At 39.9% G+C, this 20129-nt stretch overlaps 1 protein-coding gene across 4 annotated transcripts in view; it reads right to left on the bottom strand.

Annotated features, from left to right (window-relative positions):
- The window catches only part of NUBPL (NUBP iron-sulfur cluster assembly factor, mitochondrial), a 340279-nt gene that overhangs the window by 26539 nt on the left and 293611 nt on the right, over positions 1 to 20129 (bottom strand). For 3 of the 4 annotated variants that reach the window (XM_024232012.3, XM_063715834.1, XM_054529985.2), the window contains one exon: positions 15310 to 17419. The exons of the other annotated variant lie outside the window; for it this stretch is intronic. In XM_024232012.3, coding sequence (XP_024087780.2) covers positions 17357 to 17419 — 63 coding nt within the window. In that variant the 3' untranslated portion in view covers positions 15310 to 17356. Of the gene's footprint in view, positions 1 to 15309; positions 17420 to 20129 lie in introns of those variants that run through there. 4 annotated transcript variants of the gene reach the window in all.

Below are 20129 nucleotides of genomic sequence, written 5' to 3'. Positions count from 1 at the left end.
TTAGTTTAATTAGGTCCCAACTATTTACTTTGTTTTTATTGCATTTGCTTTTAGGTTCTTGGTCATGAAATCCTTGCCTAAGCCAATGTCTAGAAGGGTTTTTCCAATGTTATCTTCTAGAGTTTTTATAGTTTCAGGTCTTAAAGTCCTTACTCCATCTTGAGTTGATTTTTGTATAAGGTAAGAGATGAAGATCCAGTTTAATTTACCTACATGTGGCTAGCCAATTGTCCCAGGACCATTTGTTGAAAAGGGTGTCCTTTCCCCACTTTATGTTTTTGTTTACTTTGTCAAAGATCAGTTGGCTATAAGTATTTGGGTTTACTTCTGGGTCTTCTATTCTGTTCCATTGGTCTATGTGCCTGTTTTTATACCCATACCATGCCATTTTGGTGACTATGGCCTTATAGCATAGTTTGAAATCAGATAGTGTGATGCCTCCAGATTTGTTCTTTTTGCTTAGTCTTGCTTTGGGTATGCAAGCTCTTTTTCGGTTCCATATGAATTTTAGAATTGTTTTTTCTAATTCTGTGAAGAATGATTGTGGTATTTTGATGGGGATTGCATTGAATTTGTAAATTGCTTTTGGCAGTATGGTCATTTTCACAATATCGATTCTACCCACCCATGAGCATGGGATGTGTTTCCATTTATTTCTGTCATCTATGATTTCTTTCTACAGTGTTTTGTAGTTTTCCTTGTAGAGGTCTTTTGCCTCCTTGGTTAGGCATATTCCTAAGTATGCTTTTTTTTTTTTGCAGCTATTGCAAAAGGGGTTCAGTTCTTTATTTGATTCTCTGCTTGGTCACTGTTGGTGTACAGAAGAGCTAGTAATTTGTGTACATTAATCTTGTATCTGGAAACTTTGCTGAGTTCTTTCCTCAGTTCTAGGAGCTTTCTGGAGGAGTCTTTAGTGTTTTCAAGGTAAGCAATCATATTGTCAGCAACAGTGACAGTTTGACTTCCTCTTTACTGATTTGGATGCCCTTTCTTTTTTCTCTTGTCTGACTGCTCTGGCTAGGACTTCCAGTACTATATTGAAGAGGAGTGGTGAGACTAGGCATCCTTGTCTTGTTCCAGTTCTCGGAGGGAATGCTTTCAACTTCTCCCTATGCAGTATTATGTTGGCTGTGGGTTTGTCGCAAATGGTTTCTATTACATTGAGGTATGTCCCCTGTATGCAGATTTTGCTGAGTTTTAATCATAAAGGGATGCTGGATTCTGTCTAATGGTTTTTCTGCATCTATTGAGATGATCATGTGATTTTTGTTTTTAATTCTGTTTACATGTTTAAATTTTTGCATTTATTGACTTGAATATGTTAAACCATCCCTGCATCCTTGGTATGAAACTCACTTGATCAGAGTGGATTATCTTTTTGATATGTTGTTGGATCTAGTTAGCTAGTATTTTGTTAAGAATTTTGGCATCTATGTTCATCAGGGATATTTGTCTGTAGTTTTCTTTTTTGGTTATGTCCTTTCCTGGTTTTGGTATTTGGGTGACACTGGCTTCACAGAGTGAATTAGGGAGGATTCCCTCTTTCTCTATCTTGTGGAATAGTGAGAAAAGGATAGGTACCAATTATTTGAATGTCTGATAGAATTTTGCTGTGAATCCATCTGGTCCTGGATTTTTTTAGTTGGTAATTTTAAAATTACCATTTCAATCTCACTGCTTGTTATTGGTCTGCTCAGGGTATCTAATTCTTCCCGATTTAAGCTAGGACGGTTGTATTTTTCCAGGAATTTATACATCTCTTCTAGGTTTTCTAGTTTATGTGCATAAAGCTGTTCATAGTAGCCTTGAATAATCTTCTGTATTTCAATGGTGTCAGTTGTAATATCTCCTGATTTGTTTCTTAATGAGGTTATTAGGATTTTCTCTTGTTTTCTTGGTTAATCTTGCTAATAGTCTTTCAATTTTATGTATCTTTTCAAAGAACCAGCTTTTTATTTCAGTTATGTTTTGTATTGTTTTTTGTTTCAATTTCATTTAGCTCTGATCTGATCTTGGTTATTTCCTTTCTTCTGCTGGGTTTGGGTTTGATTTGTTCTTGTTTCTCTAGTTCCTTGAGGTGTGATCTTAGAATGTCAGTTTGTGCTCTTTCAGTCTTTTTGATGTAGGCATTTAGGGCCATGGACTTTCCTCTTAGCACCGCCTTTGCTGTATCCCAGAGGTTTTGATAGGTTGTGTCATTATTGTCGTTTGGTTTGAAGAATTTTTAAATTTCCATCTTGACTTCGTTTTTGACCCAATAATTATTCAGAAGCAGTTTATTTAATTTCCATATATTTGCATGTTTTTGAAGGTTCCTTTTGGATTTGATTTCCAGTTTTATTCCACTGTGGTCTGAGAGCGTGATTGACAACATTTCAATTTTCTTAAATTTATTGAGGCTCGTTTTATGGCCTCTATCTTGGAAAAAGTTCCATGAGCTGTTGAATAGAATGTGTATTCTGTGCTTATTGGATGAAATGTTCTGTATATATCTGTTAAGTCCCTTTGTTCCAAGGTATGGTTTAAATCCATTGCTCTTTGTTGACTTTCTATCTTGATGACCTGGCTAGTGCTTTCAGTGGAATACTGAAGTCCCTCACTGTTATTGTGTTGCTGTCGATCTCATTTCTTAGGTCTATTGGTAATTGTTTTGTAAATTTGGGAGCTCCAGTGTTAGGTGCAGATATGTTTAGGATTGTGATATTTTCTTATTGCACAAGGCCTTTTACTGTTATATAATGTCCCTCTTTGTCTCTTTTAACTGCTGTTGCTTTAGTTTGTTTTGTCTGACATAAGAACAGCTACGTCTGCTCACTTTTGGTGTCCATTTGCATGAAATGCCTTTTTCCACCCCTTTACTTTATGTAAGTCCTTATGTGTTAGGTGAGTCTCCTGAAGTCACCAGATGGTTGGTTGGTGAGTTCTTATCCATCCTGCAGTTCTGTATCTTTTAAGCGGAGCATTTAGGCCATTTATATTCAATGTTAGTATTGAGATGTGAGGTACCATTCCATTCATCATGCTATTTGTTGCTTGTGTACCTTGTTTATGTTTTTGCTTTTTATTTTTATTTATTTATTTTTACAATTCTTTTTTTATTTTATTATTATTATACTTTAAGTTTTAGGTTACATGTGCACAATGTGCAGGTTAGTTACATATGTATACATGTGCCATGCTGGTGTGCTGCACCCATTACCTAGTCATTTAGCATTAGGCATATCTCCTAATGCTATCCCTCCCCCCTCCCCCCACACCACAACAGTCCCCAGAGTGTGATGTTCCCCTTCCTGTGTCCATGTGTTCTCAATGTTCAATTCCTACCTATGAGTGAGAACATGCGGTGTTTGGTTTTTTTGTCCTTGTGATAGTTTGCTGAGAATGATGATTTCCAATTTCATCCATGTCCCTACAAAGGACACGAACTCATCCTTTTATGTGGCTGCATAGTATTCCATGGTGTATATGTGCCACATTTTCTTAATCCAGTCTATCATTGTTGGACATTTGGGTTGGTTCCAAGTCTTTGCTATTGTGAATAGTGCCGCAATAAACATACGTGTGCATGTGTCTTTATAGCAGCATGATTTATAGTCCTTTGGGTATATACCCAGTAATGGGATGGCTGGGTCAAATGGTATTTCTAGTTCTAGATCCCTGAGGAATCGCCACACTGACTTCCACAATGGTTGAACTAGTTTACAGTCCCACCAACAGTGTAAAAGTGTTCCTATTTCTCCACATCCTCTCCAGCACCTGTTGTTTCCTGATTTTTTAATGATTGCCATTCTCACTGGTGTGAGATGGTATCTCGTTGTGGTTTTGATTTGCATTTCTCTGATGGCCAGTGGTGGTGAGCATTTTTTCATGTGTTTTTTGGCTGCATAAATGTCTTCTTTTGAGAAGTGTCTGTTCATATCCTTTGCCCACTTTTTGATGGGGTTGTTTTTTTCTTGTAAATTTGTTTGAGTTCATTGTAGATTCTGGATATTAGCCCTTTGTCAGATGAGTAGGTTGTGAAAATTTTCTCCCATTCTGTAGGTTTCCTGTTCACTCTGATGGTAGTTTCTTTTGCTGTGCAGAAGCTCTTTAGTTTAATTAGATCCCATTTGTCAATTTTGGCTTTTGTTGCCATTGCTTTTGGTGTTTTAGACACGAAGTCCTTGCCTATGCCTATGTCCTGAATGGTAATGCCTAGGTTTTCTTCTAGGGTTTTTATGGTTTTAGGTCTAATGTTTAAGTCTTTAATCCATCTTGAATTAATTTTTGTATAAGGTGTAAGGAAGGGATCCAGTTTCAGCTTTCTACATATGGCTAGCCAGTTTTCCCAGCACCATTTATTAAATAGGGAATCCTTTCCCCATTGTTTGTTTTTCTCAGGTTTGTCAAAGATCAGATAGTTGTAGATATGTGGCGTTATTTCTGAGGGCTCTGTTCTGTTCCATTGATCTATATCTCTGTTTTGGTACCAGTACCATGCTGTTTTGGTTACTGTAGCCTTGTAGTATAGTTTGAAGTCAGGTAGCGTGATGCCTCCAGCTTTGTTCTTTTGGCTTAGGATTGACTTGGCGATGCGGGCTCTTTTTTGGTTCCGTATGAACTTTAAAGTAGTTTTTTCCAATTCTGTAAAGAAAGTCATTGGTAGCTTGATGGGGATGGCATTCAATCTATAAATTACCTTGGGCAGTATGGCCATTTTCATGATATTGATTCTTCCTACCCATGAGCATGGAATGTTCTTCCATTTGTTTGTAGCCTCTTTTATTTCCTTGAGCAGTGGTTTGTAGTTCTCCTTGAAGAGGTCTTTCACATCCCTTGTAAGTTGGATTCCTAGGTATTTTATTTGCTTTGAAGCAATTGTGAATGGGAGTTCACTCATGATTTGGCTCTCTGTTTGTCTGTTATTGGTGTATAAGAATGCTTGTGATTTTTGTACATTGATTTTGTATCCTGAGACTTTGCTGAAGTTGCTTATCAGCTTAAGGAGATTTGGGGCTGAGACAATGGGGTTTTCTAGATATACAATCATGTCATCTGCAAACAGGGACAATTTGACTTCCTCTTTTCCTAATTGAATACCCTTGATTTCCTTCTCCTGCCTAATTGCCCTGGCCAGAACTTCCAACACTATGTTGAATAGGAGTGGTGAGAGAGGGCATCCCTGTCTTGTGCCCATTTTCAAAGGGAATGCTTCCAGTTTTTGCCCATTCAGTATGATATTGGCTGTGGGTTTGTCATAGATAGCTCTTATTATTTTGAGATGCATCCCATCAATACCTAATTTATTGAGAGTTTTTAGCATGAAGGTTGTTGAATTTTGTCAAAGGCCTTTTCTGCATCTATTGAGATAATCATGTGGTTTTTGTCTTTGGTTCTGTTTATATGCCGGATGACATTTATTGATTTGTGTATATTGAACCAGCCTTGCATCCCAGGGATGAAGCCCACTTGATCATGGTGGATAAGCTTTTTGATGTGCTGCTGGATTCTGTTTGCCAGTATTTTATTGAGGATTTTTGCATCAATGTTCATCAAGGATATTGGTCTAAAATTCTCTTTTTTGGTTGTGTCTCTGCCAGGCTTTGGTATCAGGATGATGCTGGCCTCATAAAATGAGTTAGGGAGGATTCCCTCTTTTTCTATTGATTGGAATAGTTTCAGAAGGAATGGTACCAGTTCCTCCTTGTACCTCTGGTAGGATTCGGCTGTGAATCCATCTGGTCCTGGACTCTTTTTGGTTGGTAAGCTATTGATTATTGCCACAATTTCAGAGCCTGTTATTGGTCTATTCAGAGATTCAACTTCTTCCTGGTTTAGTCTTGGGAGGGTGTATGTGTTGAGGAATTTATCCATTTCTTCTAGATTTTCTAGTTTATTTGCGTAGAGGTGTTTGTAGTATTCTCTGATGGTAGTTTGTATTTCTGTGGGATCGGTGGTGATATCCCCTTTATCATTTTTTATTGTGTCTATTTGATTCTTCTCTCTTTTCTTCTTTATTAGTCTTGCTAGCGGTCTATCGATTTTGTTGATCCTTTCAAAAAACCAGCTCCTGGATTCATTAATTTTTTGAAGGGTTTTTTGTGTCTCTATTTCCTTCAGTTCTGCTCTGATTTTAGTTATTTCTTGCCTTCTGCTAGCTTTTGAAAGTGTTTGCTCTTGCTTTTGTAGTTCTTTTAATTGTGATGTTAGGGTGTCAATTTTGGATCTTTCCTGCTTTCTCTTGTGGGCATTTAGTGCTATAAATTTCCCTCTACACACTGCTTTGAATGTGTCCCAGAGATTCTGGTATGTTGTGTCTTTGTTCTCGTTGGTTTCAAAGAACATCTTTATTTCTGCCTTCATTTCATTATGTACCCAGTAGACATTCAGGAGAAGGTTGTTCGGTTTCCATGTAGTTAAGCAGTTTTGATTGAGTTTCTTAATCCTGAGTTCTAGTTTGATTGCACTGTGGTCTGAGAGACAGTTTGTTATAATTTCTGTTGTTTTACATTTGCTGAGGAGAGCTTTACTTCCAACTATGTGGTCAATTTTGGAATAGGTGTGGTGTGGTGCTGAAAAGAATGTATATTCTGTTATTTGGGATGGAGAGTTCTGTAGATGTCTATTAGGTCCGCTTGGTGCAGAGCTGAGTTCAATTCCTGGTATCCTTGTTAACTTTCTGTCTCATTGATCTGTCTAATGTTGACAGTGGGATGTTAAAGTCTCCCATGATTATTGTGTGGGAGTCTAAGTCTCTTTGTAGGTCACTCAGGACTTGCTTTATGAATCTGGGTGCTCCTGTATTGGGTGCATATATATTTAGGATAGTTAGCTCTTCTTGTTGAATTGATCCCTTTACCATTATGTAATGGCCTTCTTTGTCTCTTTTGATCTTTGTTGGTTTAAAGTCTGTTTTATCAGAGACTAGGATTGCAACCCCTGCCTTTTTTTGTATTCCATTTGCTTAGTAGATCTTCCTCCATCCTTTTATTTTGAGCCTATGTGTGTCTCTGCATGTGAGATGGGTTTCCTCAATATAGCACACTGATGGGTCTTGACTCTTTAAGCAATTTGCCAGTCTGTGTCTTTTAATTGGAGCATTTAGTCCATTTACATTTAAAGTTAATATTGTTATATGTGAATTTGAACCTGTCATTATGATGTTAGCTGGTTATTTTGCTCATTAGTTGATGCAGTTTCTTCCTAGCCTCAATGGTCTTTACAATTTGGCATGATTTTGCAGCGGCTGGTACCAGTTGTTCCTTTCCATGTTTAGTGCTTCCTTCAGGAGCTCTTTTAGGGCAGGCCTAGTGGTGACAAAATCTCTCAGCATTTGCTTCTCTGTAAAGGATTTTATTTCTCCTTCACTTATGGAGCTTAGTTTGGCTGGATGTGAAATTCTGGGTTGAAAATTCTTTTCTTTAAGAATGTTGAATACTGGTCCCCACTCTCTTCTGGCTTGTAGAGTTTCTGCCGAGAGATCCGCTGTTAGTCTGATGGGCTTCCCTTTGTGGGTAACCCGACCTTTCTCTCTGGCTGCCCTTAACATTTTTTCCTTCATTTCAACTTTGGTGAATCTGACAATTATGTGTCTTGGAGTTGCTCTTCTCGAGGAGTATCTTTGTGGCGTTCTCTGTAATTCCTGAATCTGAATGTCGGCCTGCCTTGCTAGATTGGGGAAGTTCTCCTGGATAATATCCTGCACAGTGTTTTGCAACTTGGTTCCATTCTCCTCGTCACTTTCAGGTACACCAACCAGATGTAGATTTAGTCTTTTCACATAGTCCCATATTTCTTGGAGGCTTTGTTGGTTTCTTTTTATTCTTTTTTCTCTAAACTTCCCTGCTCGCTTCATTTCATTCATTTCATCTTCCATCACTGATACCCTGTCTTCCAGTTGATCCCATCGGCTCCTGAGGCTTCTGCATTCTTCATATAGTTCTCGAGCCTTGGCTTTCAGCTCCATCAGCTCCTTTAAGCATTTCTCTCTATTGGTTATTCTAGTTATACATTCGTCTAAATTTTTTTCAAAGTTTTTAACTCCTTTGCCTTTGGTTTGAATTTCCTCCTGTAGCTCGGAGTAGTTTGATCGTCTGAAGCCTTCTTCTCTCAACTCGTCAAAGTCATTCTCCATCCAGCTTTGTTCTGTTGCTGGTGAGGAACTGTGTTCCTTTGGAGGAGGAGAGGCGCTTTTTAGAGTTTCCAGTTTTTCTGCTCTGTTTTTTCCCCACCTTTGTGGTTTTACCTACTTTTGGTCTTTGATGATGGTGATGTACAGATGGGTTTTTGGTGTGGATGTCCTTTCTGTCTGTTAGTTTTCCTTCTAACAGACAGGACCCTCAGCTGCAGGTCTGTTGGAGTTTGCTAGAGGTCCACTTCAGACCCTGTTTGCCTGGGTATCAGCAGCGGTGGCTGCAGAACAGCGGATATTCATGAACCGCGAATGCTGTTGTCTGATCGTTCCTCTGGACGTTTTGTCTCAGAGGAGTACCCGGCCGTGTGAGGTGTCAGTCTGCCCCTACTGGGTGGTGCCTCCCAGTTAGGCTGCTCGGGGGTCAGGGGTCAGGGACCCACTTGAGGAGGCAGTCTGACCATTCTCAGATCTCAAGCTGCGTGCTGGGAGAACCACTGCTCTTTTCAAAGCTGTCAGACAGGGAAATTTAAGTCTGCAGAGGTTACTGCTGTCTTTTTGTTTGTCTGTGCCCTGCCCCCAGAGGTGGAGCCTACAGAGGCAGGCAGGCCTCCTTGAGCTGTGGTGGGCTCCACCCAGTTTGAGCTTCCCAGCTGCTTTGTTTACCTAAGCAAGGCTGGGCATTGGCGGGCACCCCTCCCCCAGCCTCACTGCCGCCTTGCAGTTTGATCTCAGACTGCTGTGCTAGCAATCAGCGAGACTCTGTGGGCGTAGGACCCTCTGAGCCAGGTGCGGGCTATAACCTCCTGGCGCTCCGTTTTTTAAGCCCGTTGGAAAAGCGCAGTATTCGGGTGGGAGTGACCCGATTTTCCAGGTGCCATCTGTCACCCCTTTCTTTGACTAGGAAAGGGAACTCCCTGACCTCTTGCGCTTCCTGAGTGAGGCAATGCCTCGCCCTCCTTCGGTTTGCGCATGGTGCGCTGTACGCACTGTCCTGCGCCCACTGTCTGGCACTCCCTAGTGAGATGAACCCAGTACCTCAGATGGAAATGCAGAAATCACCCGTGTTCTGCGTCGCTCACACTGGGAGCTGTAGACCAGAGCTGTTCCTATTCGGCCATCTTGGCTGCCAGCTCCTGGTTTTGCTTTTTAACTTGTAGTTTTGTTTTATAGGTCCTGTGAGATTTATGCTTTAAAGAGGTTCCGTTTTGATGTGTTTCCAGGATTAGTTTCAAGATTTGGAGCTCCTTTTAGCAGTTCTTGTAGAGGTGGCTTGGTAGTGGCAAATTCTCTCAGCATTTGTTTTACTGAAAAAGACTGTACCTTTCCTTTGTATATGATGCTTAGTTTTGCTAGATACAAAATTCTTGGCTGATAATTGTTTTGTTTGAGGAGGCTGAAGATAGGGCCCCAATCCCTTCTAGTTTGTAGGGTTTCTTCTGAGAAATCTGCTGTTAATCTGATAGGTTTTCCTTTATAGGTTACCTGTTGCTTTTGTCTCACAGCTCTTAAGATTCCTTCATCTTAACTTTAGCTAAAGTGATGACAATGTGCCTAGGTGATGATCTTTTCACAATGAATTTCCCAGGTGTTCTTTGTGCTTCTTGTATTTGGATGTCTAGGTCTCCAGCAAGGACTGGGGACGATTTCCTCAATTATTCCCCCAAATATGTTTTCCAAACTTTTAGATTTCTCTTCTTCCTCGGGAACACTGATTATTTTTAGTTTTGGTCGTTTAACATAATCCCAGACTTGTTGGAGGCTTTGTTCATATTTTCTTTTTTCTTTGTCTTTGTCGAACTGGGTTAACTCAAAGACCTTGTCTTTGAGCTCTGAATTTCTTTCTTCTACTTGTTCAATTCTATGGCTGAGACTTTCCAGAGCATTTTGCATTTCTGTAAGTGTGCCCAAATTTTCCTAAAGTTTTCATTGTTTTTTCTTTATGCTATCTATTTCCTTGAATAATTCTCCCGTCACTTCTTGTATTGATTTTTGAATTTCCTTGCATTGGGCTTTACCTTTCTCTGGTGCCTCCCTCATTAGCTTAATAACTAACTTCCTGAATTCTTTTACAGGTAAATCAGGAATTTCTTCTTGGTTTGGATCCATTGCTGGTGGACTAGTGTGATTTTGGGGGCATATTAAAGAGCCTTTTTTTTTTTTTTTTTTTTGTCATATTACCAGAGTTGGTTTTCTGGTTCCTTCTTATTTGGGTAGACTCTTTCAGAGGGAAAGTCTATGGCTGAAGGCTATTCAGATCCTTTTGTCCCACAGTGTGTTCCCTTGATGTAGTACTCTCCCCCTTTTCCTATGGATATGGCTTCCTGTGAGCCAAGCTGCAATGATTATTATCTCTCTTCTGGATCTAGCCACCCAGCAAGTCTACCCAGCTCCAGGTTGGTACTGGGGGTTGTCTGTATAGACTCCTGTGAAGTGAACCGTCTGTGGGTCTCTCAGCTGTGGATGCCAGCTTCTGTTCCAATGGAGGTGGCAGGGGGGTGAAATGGACTCTCTGAGGGTTCTTGGCTTTGGTGGTTTAATGTTCTATTTTTGTGCTGATTGGCCTGCTGCTGGGAGGTTGCACTTCCCAGAGAGCATCAGCTGTGGTAGTATGGAGAGGAACTGGCGATGGGCGGAGCCCTAGAACTCCCAAGGGTATGTGTCCTTTGCCTTCAGCTATGAGGGTAGATAAGGAAGGCCCATCAAGTTGGGGCAGGGCTAGGCATGTCTGAGCTCAGACTCTCCTTGGGCAGGTCTTGCTGTGGCTGCTATGGGGGATGGGGGCAAGGTTCCCAGGTTAGTGGAGTTGTGTACCTAGGAGGATTATGGCTGGCCTCTGCTGAGTCATGTAGGTTGTCAGGGAGGTAGGGGAAAGCCCGCAGTCAAAAGCCTCACCCAGCTCCCAGACAATCCAAATGGCCAGTCTCACTCCCACTGTGCCCCCCGCAACAGCCCTGAGTCTGTTTCCAGGCAGTGGGCAAACAGGGCTTGAGAACTTGCTTTGGGCTACCTGCCCCTAAGCTGAGAAAGAAAAGGGCTTGGCTCTTCTCCTACCTGTGGAGTCTGCACACCAGATTCATGCCCTCCCGAGTTATAGCCAGGAGGCTTCTTGCCCAGGTCAAATTATTTCAAAGTTCAGCTGGAGATTTCCTTCTCCCTGTGGCATTTTCCCCTGCACTTCCGGCCGCCCTCCCGATGGATCTCTGTGGTGACAGGCAGGAATGATTTGCTTGGGGACCCAGCGAACTCCAAGCACCTTTCCTGCTGCTTCCTCTACCCCTGTATTTCGCTTGGCTCTCTAAATTGACTCAGCTCCTGGTAAGGTTGGAGACTTCTCCCGCAAACAGACCTTCCATTACCCCAGTGAGGGTATGCGTTCGGGAGAGGAGGATCTCTCTCCCACTTCCGCAGATGGGGCACTCACAATATTAGGGGTGTCTCCTGGGTCCTGCAGAAGCAGTTGCTTCTTTCAGAGGGTCTGTGGGTCTTATTGCAATTCCTGGTTTGTTCTTGCAGTCATTCTGGAGCTAAAATTCACAATGCGAGCCTCTGCACGCTGCTCTGTCCGTCTGAGTCGGAGCTGCAATCTAGTCCTGCCTCGTATCTGCCATGATGATCTTCCATTCAGGACATTCCCATTCACCTTTTGATGCATATTGGAGTTGTTTCCAGCTTTTGGATATTATAAACAAAGTTGATAGGAACATGTGTGTAAGTCTTCATGCAAATATGTGTCTGTTTTGTCTTAGGTAAATATCTAGGAGCATAATATTTAATTATAGGGTATGTGCATCTTTTAACTCTTTAAGAGTGTAACAGAGCCAGGCATGGAGGCTTATGCCTGTAATCCTAACACTTGGGATGCCAAGGTGAGAGACCTGCATGAGCCCAGGAGTTTGAAAACAGCCTGGGAAACGAGAGATTCTGTGTCCCAAAAAAAAAAAAAAAAAAAAAAAAAAAAAATGCCGGACTGTAAAAAAAAAAAAAAAGCATGCCAGACTGTTTCCAAAGTGGTATTATTTTACATTCCCATTCCCACCAACAGGGTATGAGATTTCCAGTGGATCCACATCATCTTCAGCACTTGGTATTGCCAATCTTTTTAATTATAGCAATTTTAGTGGCTTTCTAGTGGTATCCCATTGTGGTTTTAATTTGCATCTCCCTAACGACTAAAAACATTGAGCATTTTCATACTATTTGTCAATGATATCTCTTCTTCGGCGAAGTGTCTATTCAAATCCTTCACTCATGTTAAATTGGGTTGTCTTATTAATCAGTTGTACGTATTCTTTATATATTTTAAACTCTTCATCACACGTTTCACAAATGTTTTCTCCTAGTCTATAAATTGCCTTTGATTTTCTTAACTGTGTCTTTCAAACAGTTAAATTTTAGTTTTGATGAAATATAAGTTATCTACTTTTCCTGTTATTGTTTAATCGGGATTTTTGTGTCTTATTTTTGCATAATTCAAGATCATGAAGATTTTCCTCTATGTTTTTCTTTTAGAAGAGTCATAGTTTTAGATTTTATATTTAGGTCTATGATCCATTTTGATGTGTTTTTAGATCTAGAAGGAGGCAAGGTTTATTGCTTTGTAAAAAGGTGTCTCATTGTTCAAGCACAACTGCTGAAAAGTCATCCATTCTCCAATGAATTGCTTTGGCACCTTTGTTGGAAATCAAGTTATCGTATCTGTGTACGTCTGTTTCTGAACTCTGTCCCATGGATCTATATTTCTATCTTTACACCAATACCACATTGCCTTGATTACTGTAGCTTTATAATAAGTCTTCAGGCTGGGCACAGTGGCTCACACCTGTAATCCCAGCACTTTGGGAGGCCGAGGTAGGCAGATCACAAGGTCAAGAGATCAAGACCTTCCTGGCCAACATGGTGAAACTCCGTTTCTACTAAAAAATACAAAAATTAGCTGGGCATGGTGGCGCATGCCTGTAGTCCCAGCTACTCAGGAGGCTGAGGCAGGAGAACCACTTGAATCCAGGAGGCAGGGGTTGCAGTAAGCCAAGATCGCGCCACTGTACTCCAGCCTGGCGACAGTGAGACTCCATCTCAAAAAATAAAAAACAAAAAAAGTCTTCAAATCAGGTGGTGTAAGTTCCTAAACCGTAATCTTTTTTTGTTCAAAATAATTTGGCTATTCTGGACACTCTCTAGTTCCATGAAAATGTTAGAATCAAGTTGTCAATTTCAATAAGAGTCTTGTTCGATTTTGACAGAAATTATATTGGATATAGATCAGTTTGGGGAGAATAGATATTTTAAACATGTTGAGTCTTCCAAACCTTGAACATGGTATGTCTCACCACCTAAATGTTTTCTTTGATTTCTTCATTAGTGTTTTGTAGTTGTCAGAATAACAGATCTTTTACATATCTTATTATATTTACATGTAAATATTTCATGGTTTTTTGGGTGCTATAAATCAAACTTTTTTCATTCAATTTCTAATTGTTTATTGCTAGTATACAGAAATAAAATTGGTTTTGTATGTCGATCTTGCATACTGCATCTCTGCTAAATCCATTTATTAGTTCTAGTTGCTTTTTTGTATATTATTTGGAATGTTCTCCATAGACAATCAATTTGTCTGTGAACAGAGATGGTTTTATTTCTTCCTTTCTAATCTATATGCCTTTATTTCTTTTTCTATTGCACTAGGAAAGACTTTAGGTATTATAATGAATAAAATGGTGAGCTTGGACAGCCTTGCAGTGGGTCTTTCACCATTAGCAATGATGTTAGTTGTAGTTCTTTGTGGATGCCTTTTATTAGGTTGAAAAAATTGTTTTCTATTTCTAGTTTGTTAATTCTTATGGCAAATGAATGTTCAGTTTTGTTATATGCTTGGTCTATACCTATTCAAATAAACATGCTTTCTTTCTTTAGTCTGTTTTGCTTTACTGTTTCTCCTTGAATCTGCCATACATTGATTGATGTTCAAATGTTGAGCCAACCCTGCATTCCCAGGAAAATGACCTCATAGTCATATGTATTATCCTTTTTATATACTGTTGGATTCAATTAAGTAAGATTTGTTGAAGAATTTTGTGTCTATGTTTATGCAGAACATTTGTCTGTATTCTTCTTTTCTTGTATTGTCTTTGTCTTTGGTTTGCATATTAGGGTAATGCTGGCTTCACAAAATGAGTTGGAAAGTGCCCCCTCTATTTTCTGGTAAAGTTTGTGTAGAACTGGTATTATTCCTTCATTCAATGTTGGGTAGATTTTGACAGTAAAGGCATCTGGGGCTAGAGTTTTCTTTGTTGGTTCTTAACACAAATTATATTTTTAAAAGTAATTTACGACTACTCAGTCATAAATTATATTAAAGGAATATATCTGTTCCTTAAGTGAGCTTTGGTAGTTTCTTTCAAAGCATTTGTCTATTTCATCTAAGTCTTCAATTTAATGGGCATAAAGTTGTCTGTAATCTTTCTTATTGTCCTTTTTATGTCTGTAATAATGTCTCCTTTTCATTTCTGATTTGTTGATTTATGTCATCTTTCTTTCTCTCTTTTCTTAATAAGCCTGGCTAAAGGTTTGCCAATTTTGTTCATCTTTTCAAAATATCAGTCTTTTAATTACACTCTATTGAGATGTGAAGAATGGAAAATAAATATCACTCCTTAACAAACAGGCAAACTACCTGTACTTCAGTCTACCTTTGGAGTTGGCAGCAAAATTTTAGAATAAGCTTAGTTCTTCTTTTATAGCTACTGTTCCTTCCTCTATGTCTAAACCTGCATATATACTCCAACCGCCATTTGTTTCAGTAGACTTCCTTGAAGCATCTGCAGACAACAGTCAAATGAAGGAGGAGAAGAGGGCAGGGAATTTTATATGTGAATCTTCTCTTGGTCATGTATTTATGAGTAAAGACTATCTTTCCCATTTCCCCATGATACGTACTAAATGATGACATACAACTTTCAGTCATCCTTTTTCTGGATAAAGTTGAGTTTGGTTTAAGTATTTTTTGTATTCACAAGTGCTCAGTGATCATCTATATTTTCTTCTTCCTCAATAGACAATAAATACACAAAGAATATCTGAAACTTTAAGTCATTACTTCCTTCTCAGAGTGATATGATTACAGTGTGTCCACAAATAATTTTATTCATGATATTAATTAGTATAATTTGGTCCAGTAAATTTCAGTTCAGATATAGCAGTTTGTGTTTTTTTAACTTTTATTTTTATTTTGAGATAATTGTAGATTTACATGCAGTTGAAAGAAATAATACAGAGATTCCATGTGCCCTTCACCCAATTTCCCCCAGTGGTAACATCTTGCAAAACTATAGCACAATATCACAACTGGAATATTGACATTGATAGTTGTGATATAGAATATTTCCATCATCACAAGGATCCCTCATGTTTCTCACAGCCACACCCAATTCTCTCCCATCCTCACCCCCTCCTTAACACAGCCACCACTAATCTGTTCTCCATTTCTATAATTATGTCACTTCAAGAACGTTATATAAATGGAATCTTTTGGTACAAAACCTTTTTAAATTGGCTTTTTTCACTCAGCATAATTCTCTGGAATTATAAGTTGCTGCCTGTACCCATAGTTTGTTCTTTTTTATTGCTGAGTAGTACTCATGGTATGAATGTACCATGGTTTGTTTAATCATTTACCCAATGAAGAAAATCTGGGTTGTTTTTGGTTATTACACATAAAGTTGCAATAAACATCAATGTACGTGTTTTTGTGTGAAAACATGCTTACAATAATGTGAAACTCTATGCCTAATTTTCTGGTTGACAACTGTAGAGCAACAGATGTCAAGGCATTTGCCAAAAATGACAGACCACTTCTTTATAAATGCGAATTAACTAATGGCTCACACTTATCAGTACTTGCAGCTTTAAAACTATCTGCTACCTGACTTTGAAAAGTCATTGACTCTATCTCTTTGAGCTTCAATTAGACAAGATAAATGTTTTTCAAAATGTATTATTTGAAATGTGAACTTCATGAAATGCTCTGAGAAAGGAGGAGGGGTGGATTTCATGGCCAAAAAAACTTTGAGGAAATGCTAAATATTGTATCTCCCCCACTTTTTTTTTTTTTTTTTTTTTTTTTTTTGAGATGGAGTCACACTCCGTCAACCAGGCTGGAGTGCAGTGGTACAATCTCCACTCACTGCAACCTCAGCCTCCCGGGTTGAAACGATTCTCCTGCCTCAGCCTCCTGAGTAGCTGGGATTACAGGCGTATGCCACCATGCCCAGCTAATTTTTGTATTTTTAGTAGAGACGGGGTTTCACCATGTTGGTCAGGCTGGCCTTGAACTCCTGACCTCATGATCCACCCACCTCAACCTCCCAAAGTGCTGGGATTACAGGCGTGAGCCACCGTGCCTAGCCGCCCCACCTTTTTTTAATTAACAAAAGCACATTGGTGTACAAAAAGATGAATCTAATATCGAATTACTCAAGTTCAAATCCAAGCTCCGTCACTTGCTAGATACAGTAACCCTCAGCAAGACACTCAAGGTTGAGTGCCTTCAAATTATATCTCAAATTACTTATCTGTAAAATGGAGATAATAGTACCCACTCACACAAATGGAAGAACAATTATAATTAACTTGTTAAATATTAGCTATTATTCTTACTGCCATGATTAGCAGAATCATCATCAGGATCATCATGGTCTTATTAAAAATACATATGTTCAGGCTCCACTCCTGGAGACTGAGATTCATTAAGTCTGGGGTATGGTGTGATCCAGATGAAGAAGCAGAGGTTCATATTAAGAACATATCCAAGATAGTACTAAAGACAGGATGCAAAGACAGTCCAAATTGCCTGGTGGGGAGGCATAATACTTATGCCCATACACAGATTTAGTATATCATTTAAATTACTAACTTTGTGGTCCTGCAAGAAGTATACAGTTCTCTCCCAAAATGGACTTGTAACATCATAAACTCATCATTTCTAAATGGGGAATTCAATAAAATAAAATGCAGTTCTTTGCAGGTGGTACACACCAGCTTTCAAAAAATTCCTAAATATAGCAGTTAACATTGATACATGAAAGTTTTGTGAATCTTAGCTTAGCAAATCAGATCTGAAGACATTCTTTCCTTAGAAATAAAACAGTTATGATTTCTATTATTTCTGTAGGTTCCATCACCACATTGCTGATTTCCAAAGGTCCTCTTAATGTCAGTACCAGGCAAATTTCCAGGACACTTGGGGAATCATTCTGAAGGTGATGGCAATCTTCTTACCACTTCCACAGCAATCCTCAAGTAAGCTTTGGCCTGGAAAAGAACAAACTTATTTGTTCTGTATTTCTCTTCAGCAGACACTGAATGACTCATCAACTGTTTGTCACAGAGGCCCACTGTTTTGATAGTAAAAAGGCTGAGTGAGATGAGGAAATTCAGTATTGAGAAGATAGTGCTGTATACACTGCAGGCAGCACAAGGAAGAAAGAATTTTAGATTATTTGGAGGGTAATTATTTGGAAGCTGACTCTGAAATAATATTTAATACCAGAAATTACTGTTTTTCAAATTCTAATTCTGGTGTCAGCAAACTAGCAACCCAGTCTAGTTGCAGAGAAATCACACCTTTTTGCTCTGAAAAATTGATATCTTGAGTGAGAGACTGCCAAAATTTCTTTAGCATAAGAGCTGTTAGTCATTTTAAGGAGGACTATTTATTACCATGCTACAGTTTATCTTAGGAAAGCATTTTCTTCATCTCCCCAAGAATGGTGTGCAACACCAGCACCAAGCACCTATAGGCTCTTTCACCTGGTAAATTTTGGATATCATGCAAAAAATCCTGGTTCCATTGTTAAACTCTTTATGTCTGGGATCCCAGTGTCATGGGACACTAAGAGCAGCTCTTAAGCCACAGGTAGTGGGCCACAAGCTAACCTAATGCCTGCATGGTAATGATATTTGCATTTTAAGAGTTCCTTTAAATAAATGTAATGCAAAATTACTTATATCCTCTACCTTATTCATAAAAAGTAACTGTAGAACACAATAGTAAAATTTTCTAAAACCATTAATTTCTACATTGATAATTGATATGTATGGTTTGGCTGTGTCCCCACCCAAATCTCATCTTGAATTGTAACTCCCACAATTCCCATGTGTTGTGGAAGGAACCCAGTAGGAGGTGACTGAATCATGAGGTGGGTCTTTCCCATGCTGGTCTTGTGATAATAAGTCTCATGAGATCTGATAGCTTTAAAAACAGGAGTCTCTCTGCACAAGCTCTCTTTTGCCTGCCACCATCCACGTAAGACATGACTTGCTCCTCCTTGCCTTTCACCTTCCTCCATGATTGTGAGGCCTCCGTAGCCACATGGAACTGTAAGTCCAATAAACCTCTTTCTTTTGTAAACTGCCCAGTCTCTGGTATGTCTTTATCAGCAGTGTGAAAACAAACTATTACAGTAAATTGGTACCAGTAGAGTGTGGCGTCGCTGAAAAGATACCTGAAAATGTGGAAGTGACTTTGGAACTGCGTAACAGGCAGCAGTTGGAACAGTTTGGAGGGCTCAGAAGAAGACAGGAAAATGTAGGAAAGTTTGGAATTTCCCAGAGACTTGAGTGGCTTTGACAAAAATGCTGATAGTGATATGAACCACAAGGTCCAGGCTGAGATGGTCTCAGATGGAGATGAGGAAGTTGTTGGGAACTGAAACAAAGGTGACTCTTGTTATGTTTTATCAAAGGGACTGGTGGCATTTTGTCCCTGCCCTAGAGATTTGTGGAACTTTGAATTTGAGAGAGACGATTTAGGGTACCTGGCAGAAGAAACTTCTAAGCAGCAAAGCATTCAAGAGGTGACTTGGGTGCTGTTAAAGGCATTCAGTTTTATAAGGGAAGCAGAGCATAAAGGTTCAGAAAATTTGCAGCCTGACACTGTGATAGGAATAGAAAATCCCATTTCCTGAGGAGAAATTCAAGCCTGCTGCAGAAATTTGCGTAAGTAACTAGGAGCCGAATGTTAATTCCCAAGACAACGGGGAAAACGTCTCCACGGCACGTCAGAGGTCTTCATGGCAGCCTCTCCCATCACAGGTCTGGAGGCCTAGGAGGAAAATATAATTTTTGTGGGCTGGGCCCAGGGTCCCTGTGTTGTGTGCAGACTAGGGACTTGGTGCCCTGCTTCTCAGCTACTCCAGCCATGGCTGAAAGGGGCCAATGAAGAGCTCAGGCCATGGCTTCAGAGGGTGCAGCAAGCCTCAAGCCTTGGCAGTTTCCACATGGTGTTGAGCCTGTGGGTGCAGAGAAATCAAGAATTGAGGTTTGGGAACCTCCACCTAGATTTCAGATGTATGGAAATACCTGGATGCCCAGGCAGAAGTTTGCTGTAGGGGCAAGGTCCTTACGAAGAACTTCTGCTAGGGCAATGCAGAAGAGAAATGTGGGGTCAGAGCCCCCACACAGAGTCCCTACTGGGGCACCACCTAGTGGAGTTGTGAGAAGACAGTCACCATCCTCCAGACCCCGCAATGGTAGATCCACTGACAACTTGTACCGTGTGCCTAAAAAAGCTGCAGAAACTCAACGCCAAACCATGAAGGCAGCCGGGAGGTAGGCTATACCCTGCAAAACTACAGGGGCGAAGCTGCCCAAGACTATGGGAACCCACCTGTTGCATCAGCGTGACCTAGATGTGAGACATAGAGTCAAAGGAGATAATTTTGGAGCTTTAAGATTTGACTGTTCCACCAGATTTCAGACTTGCATGGGGCCTGTAGCCCCTTTGTTTTGGCCAATTTCTCCCATTTAGAACAGCTGTATTTACCCAATGCCTATACCCCCATTGTATCTAGGAAGTAACTAGCTTGCTTTTCATTTTACAGGCTCATAGGCAGAAGGGACTTGCCTTGTCTCAGATGAGACTTTGGACTGTGGACATTTGAGTTAATGCTGAAATGAGTTAAGACTTTCAGGGACTGTTAGGAAGGCATGATTGGGTTTGAAATGTGAGGACATGTGATTT

Source organism: Pongo abelii, chromosome 15 (genome assembly GCF_028885655.2).
Source record: "Pongo abelii isolate AG06213 chromosome 15, NHGRI_mPonAbe1-v2.0_pri, whole genome shotgun sequence".
NCBI lineage: Eukaryota > Metazoa > Chordata > Mammalia > Primates > Hominidae > Pongo > Pongo abelii.
The sequence above is the reverse complement of the archived record's forward strand: the minus strand, read 5'-3'. Positions and strand labels throughout refer to the sequence as shown.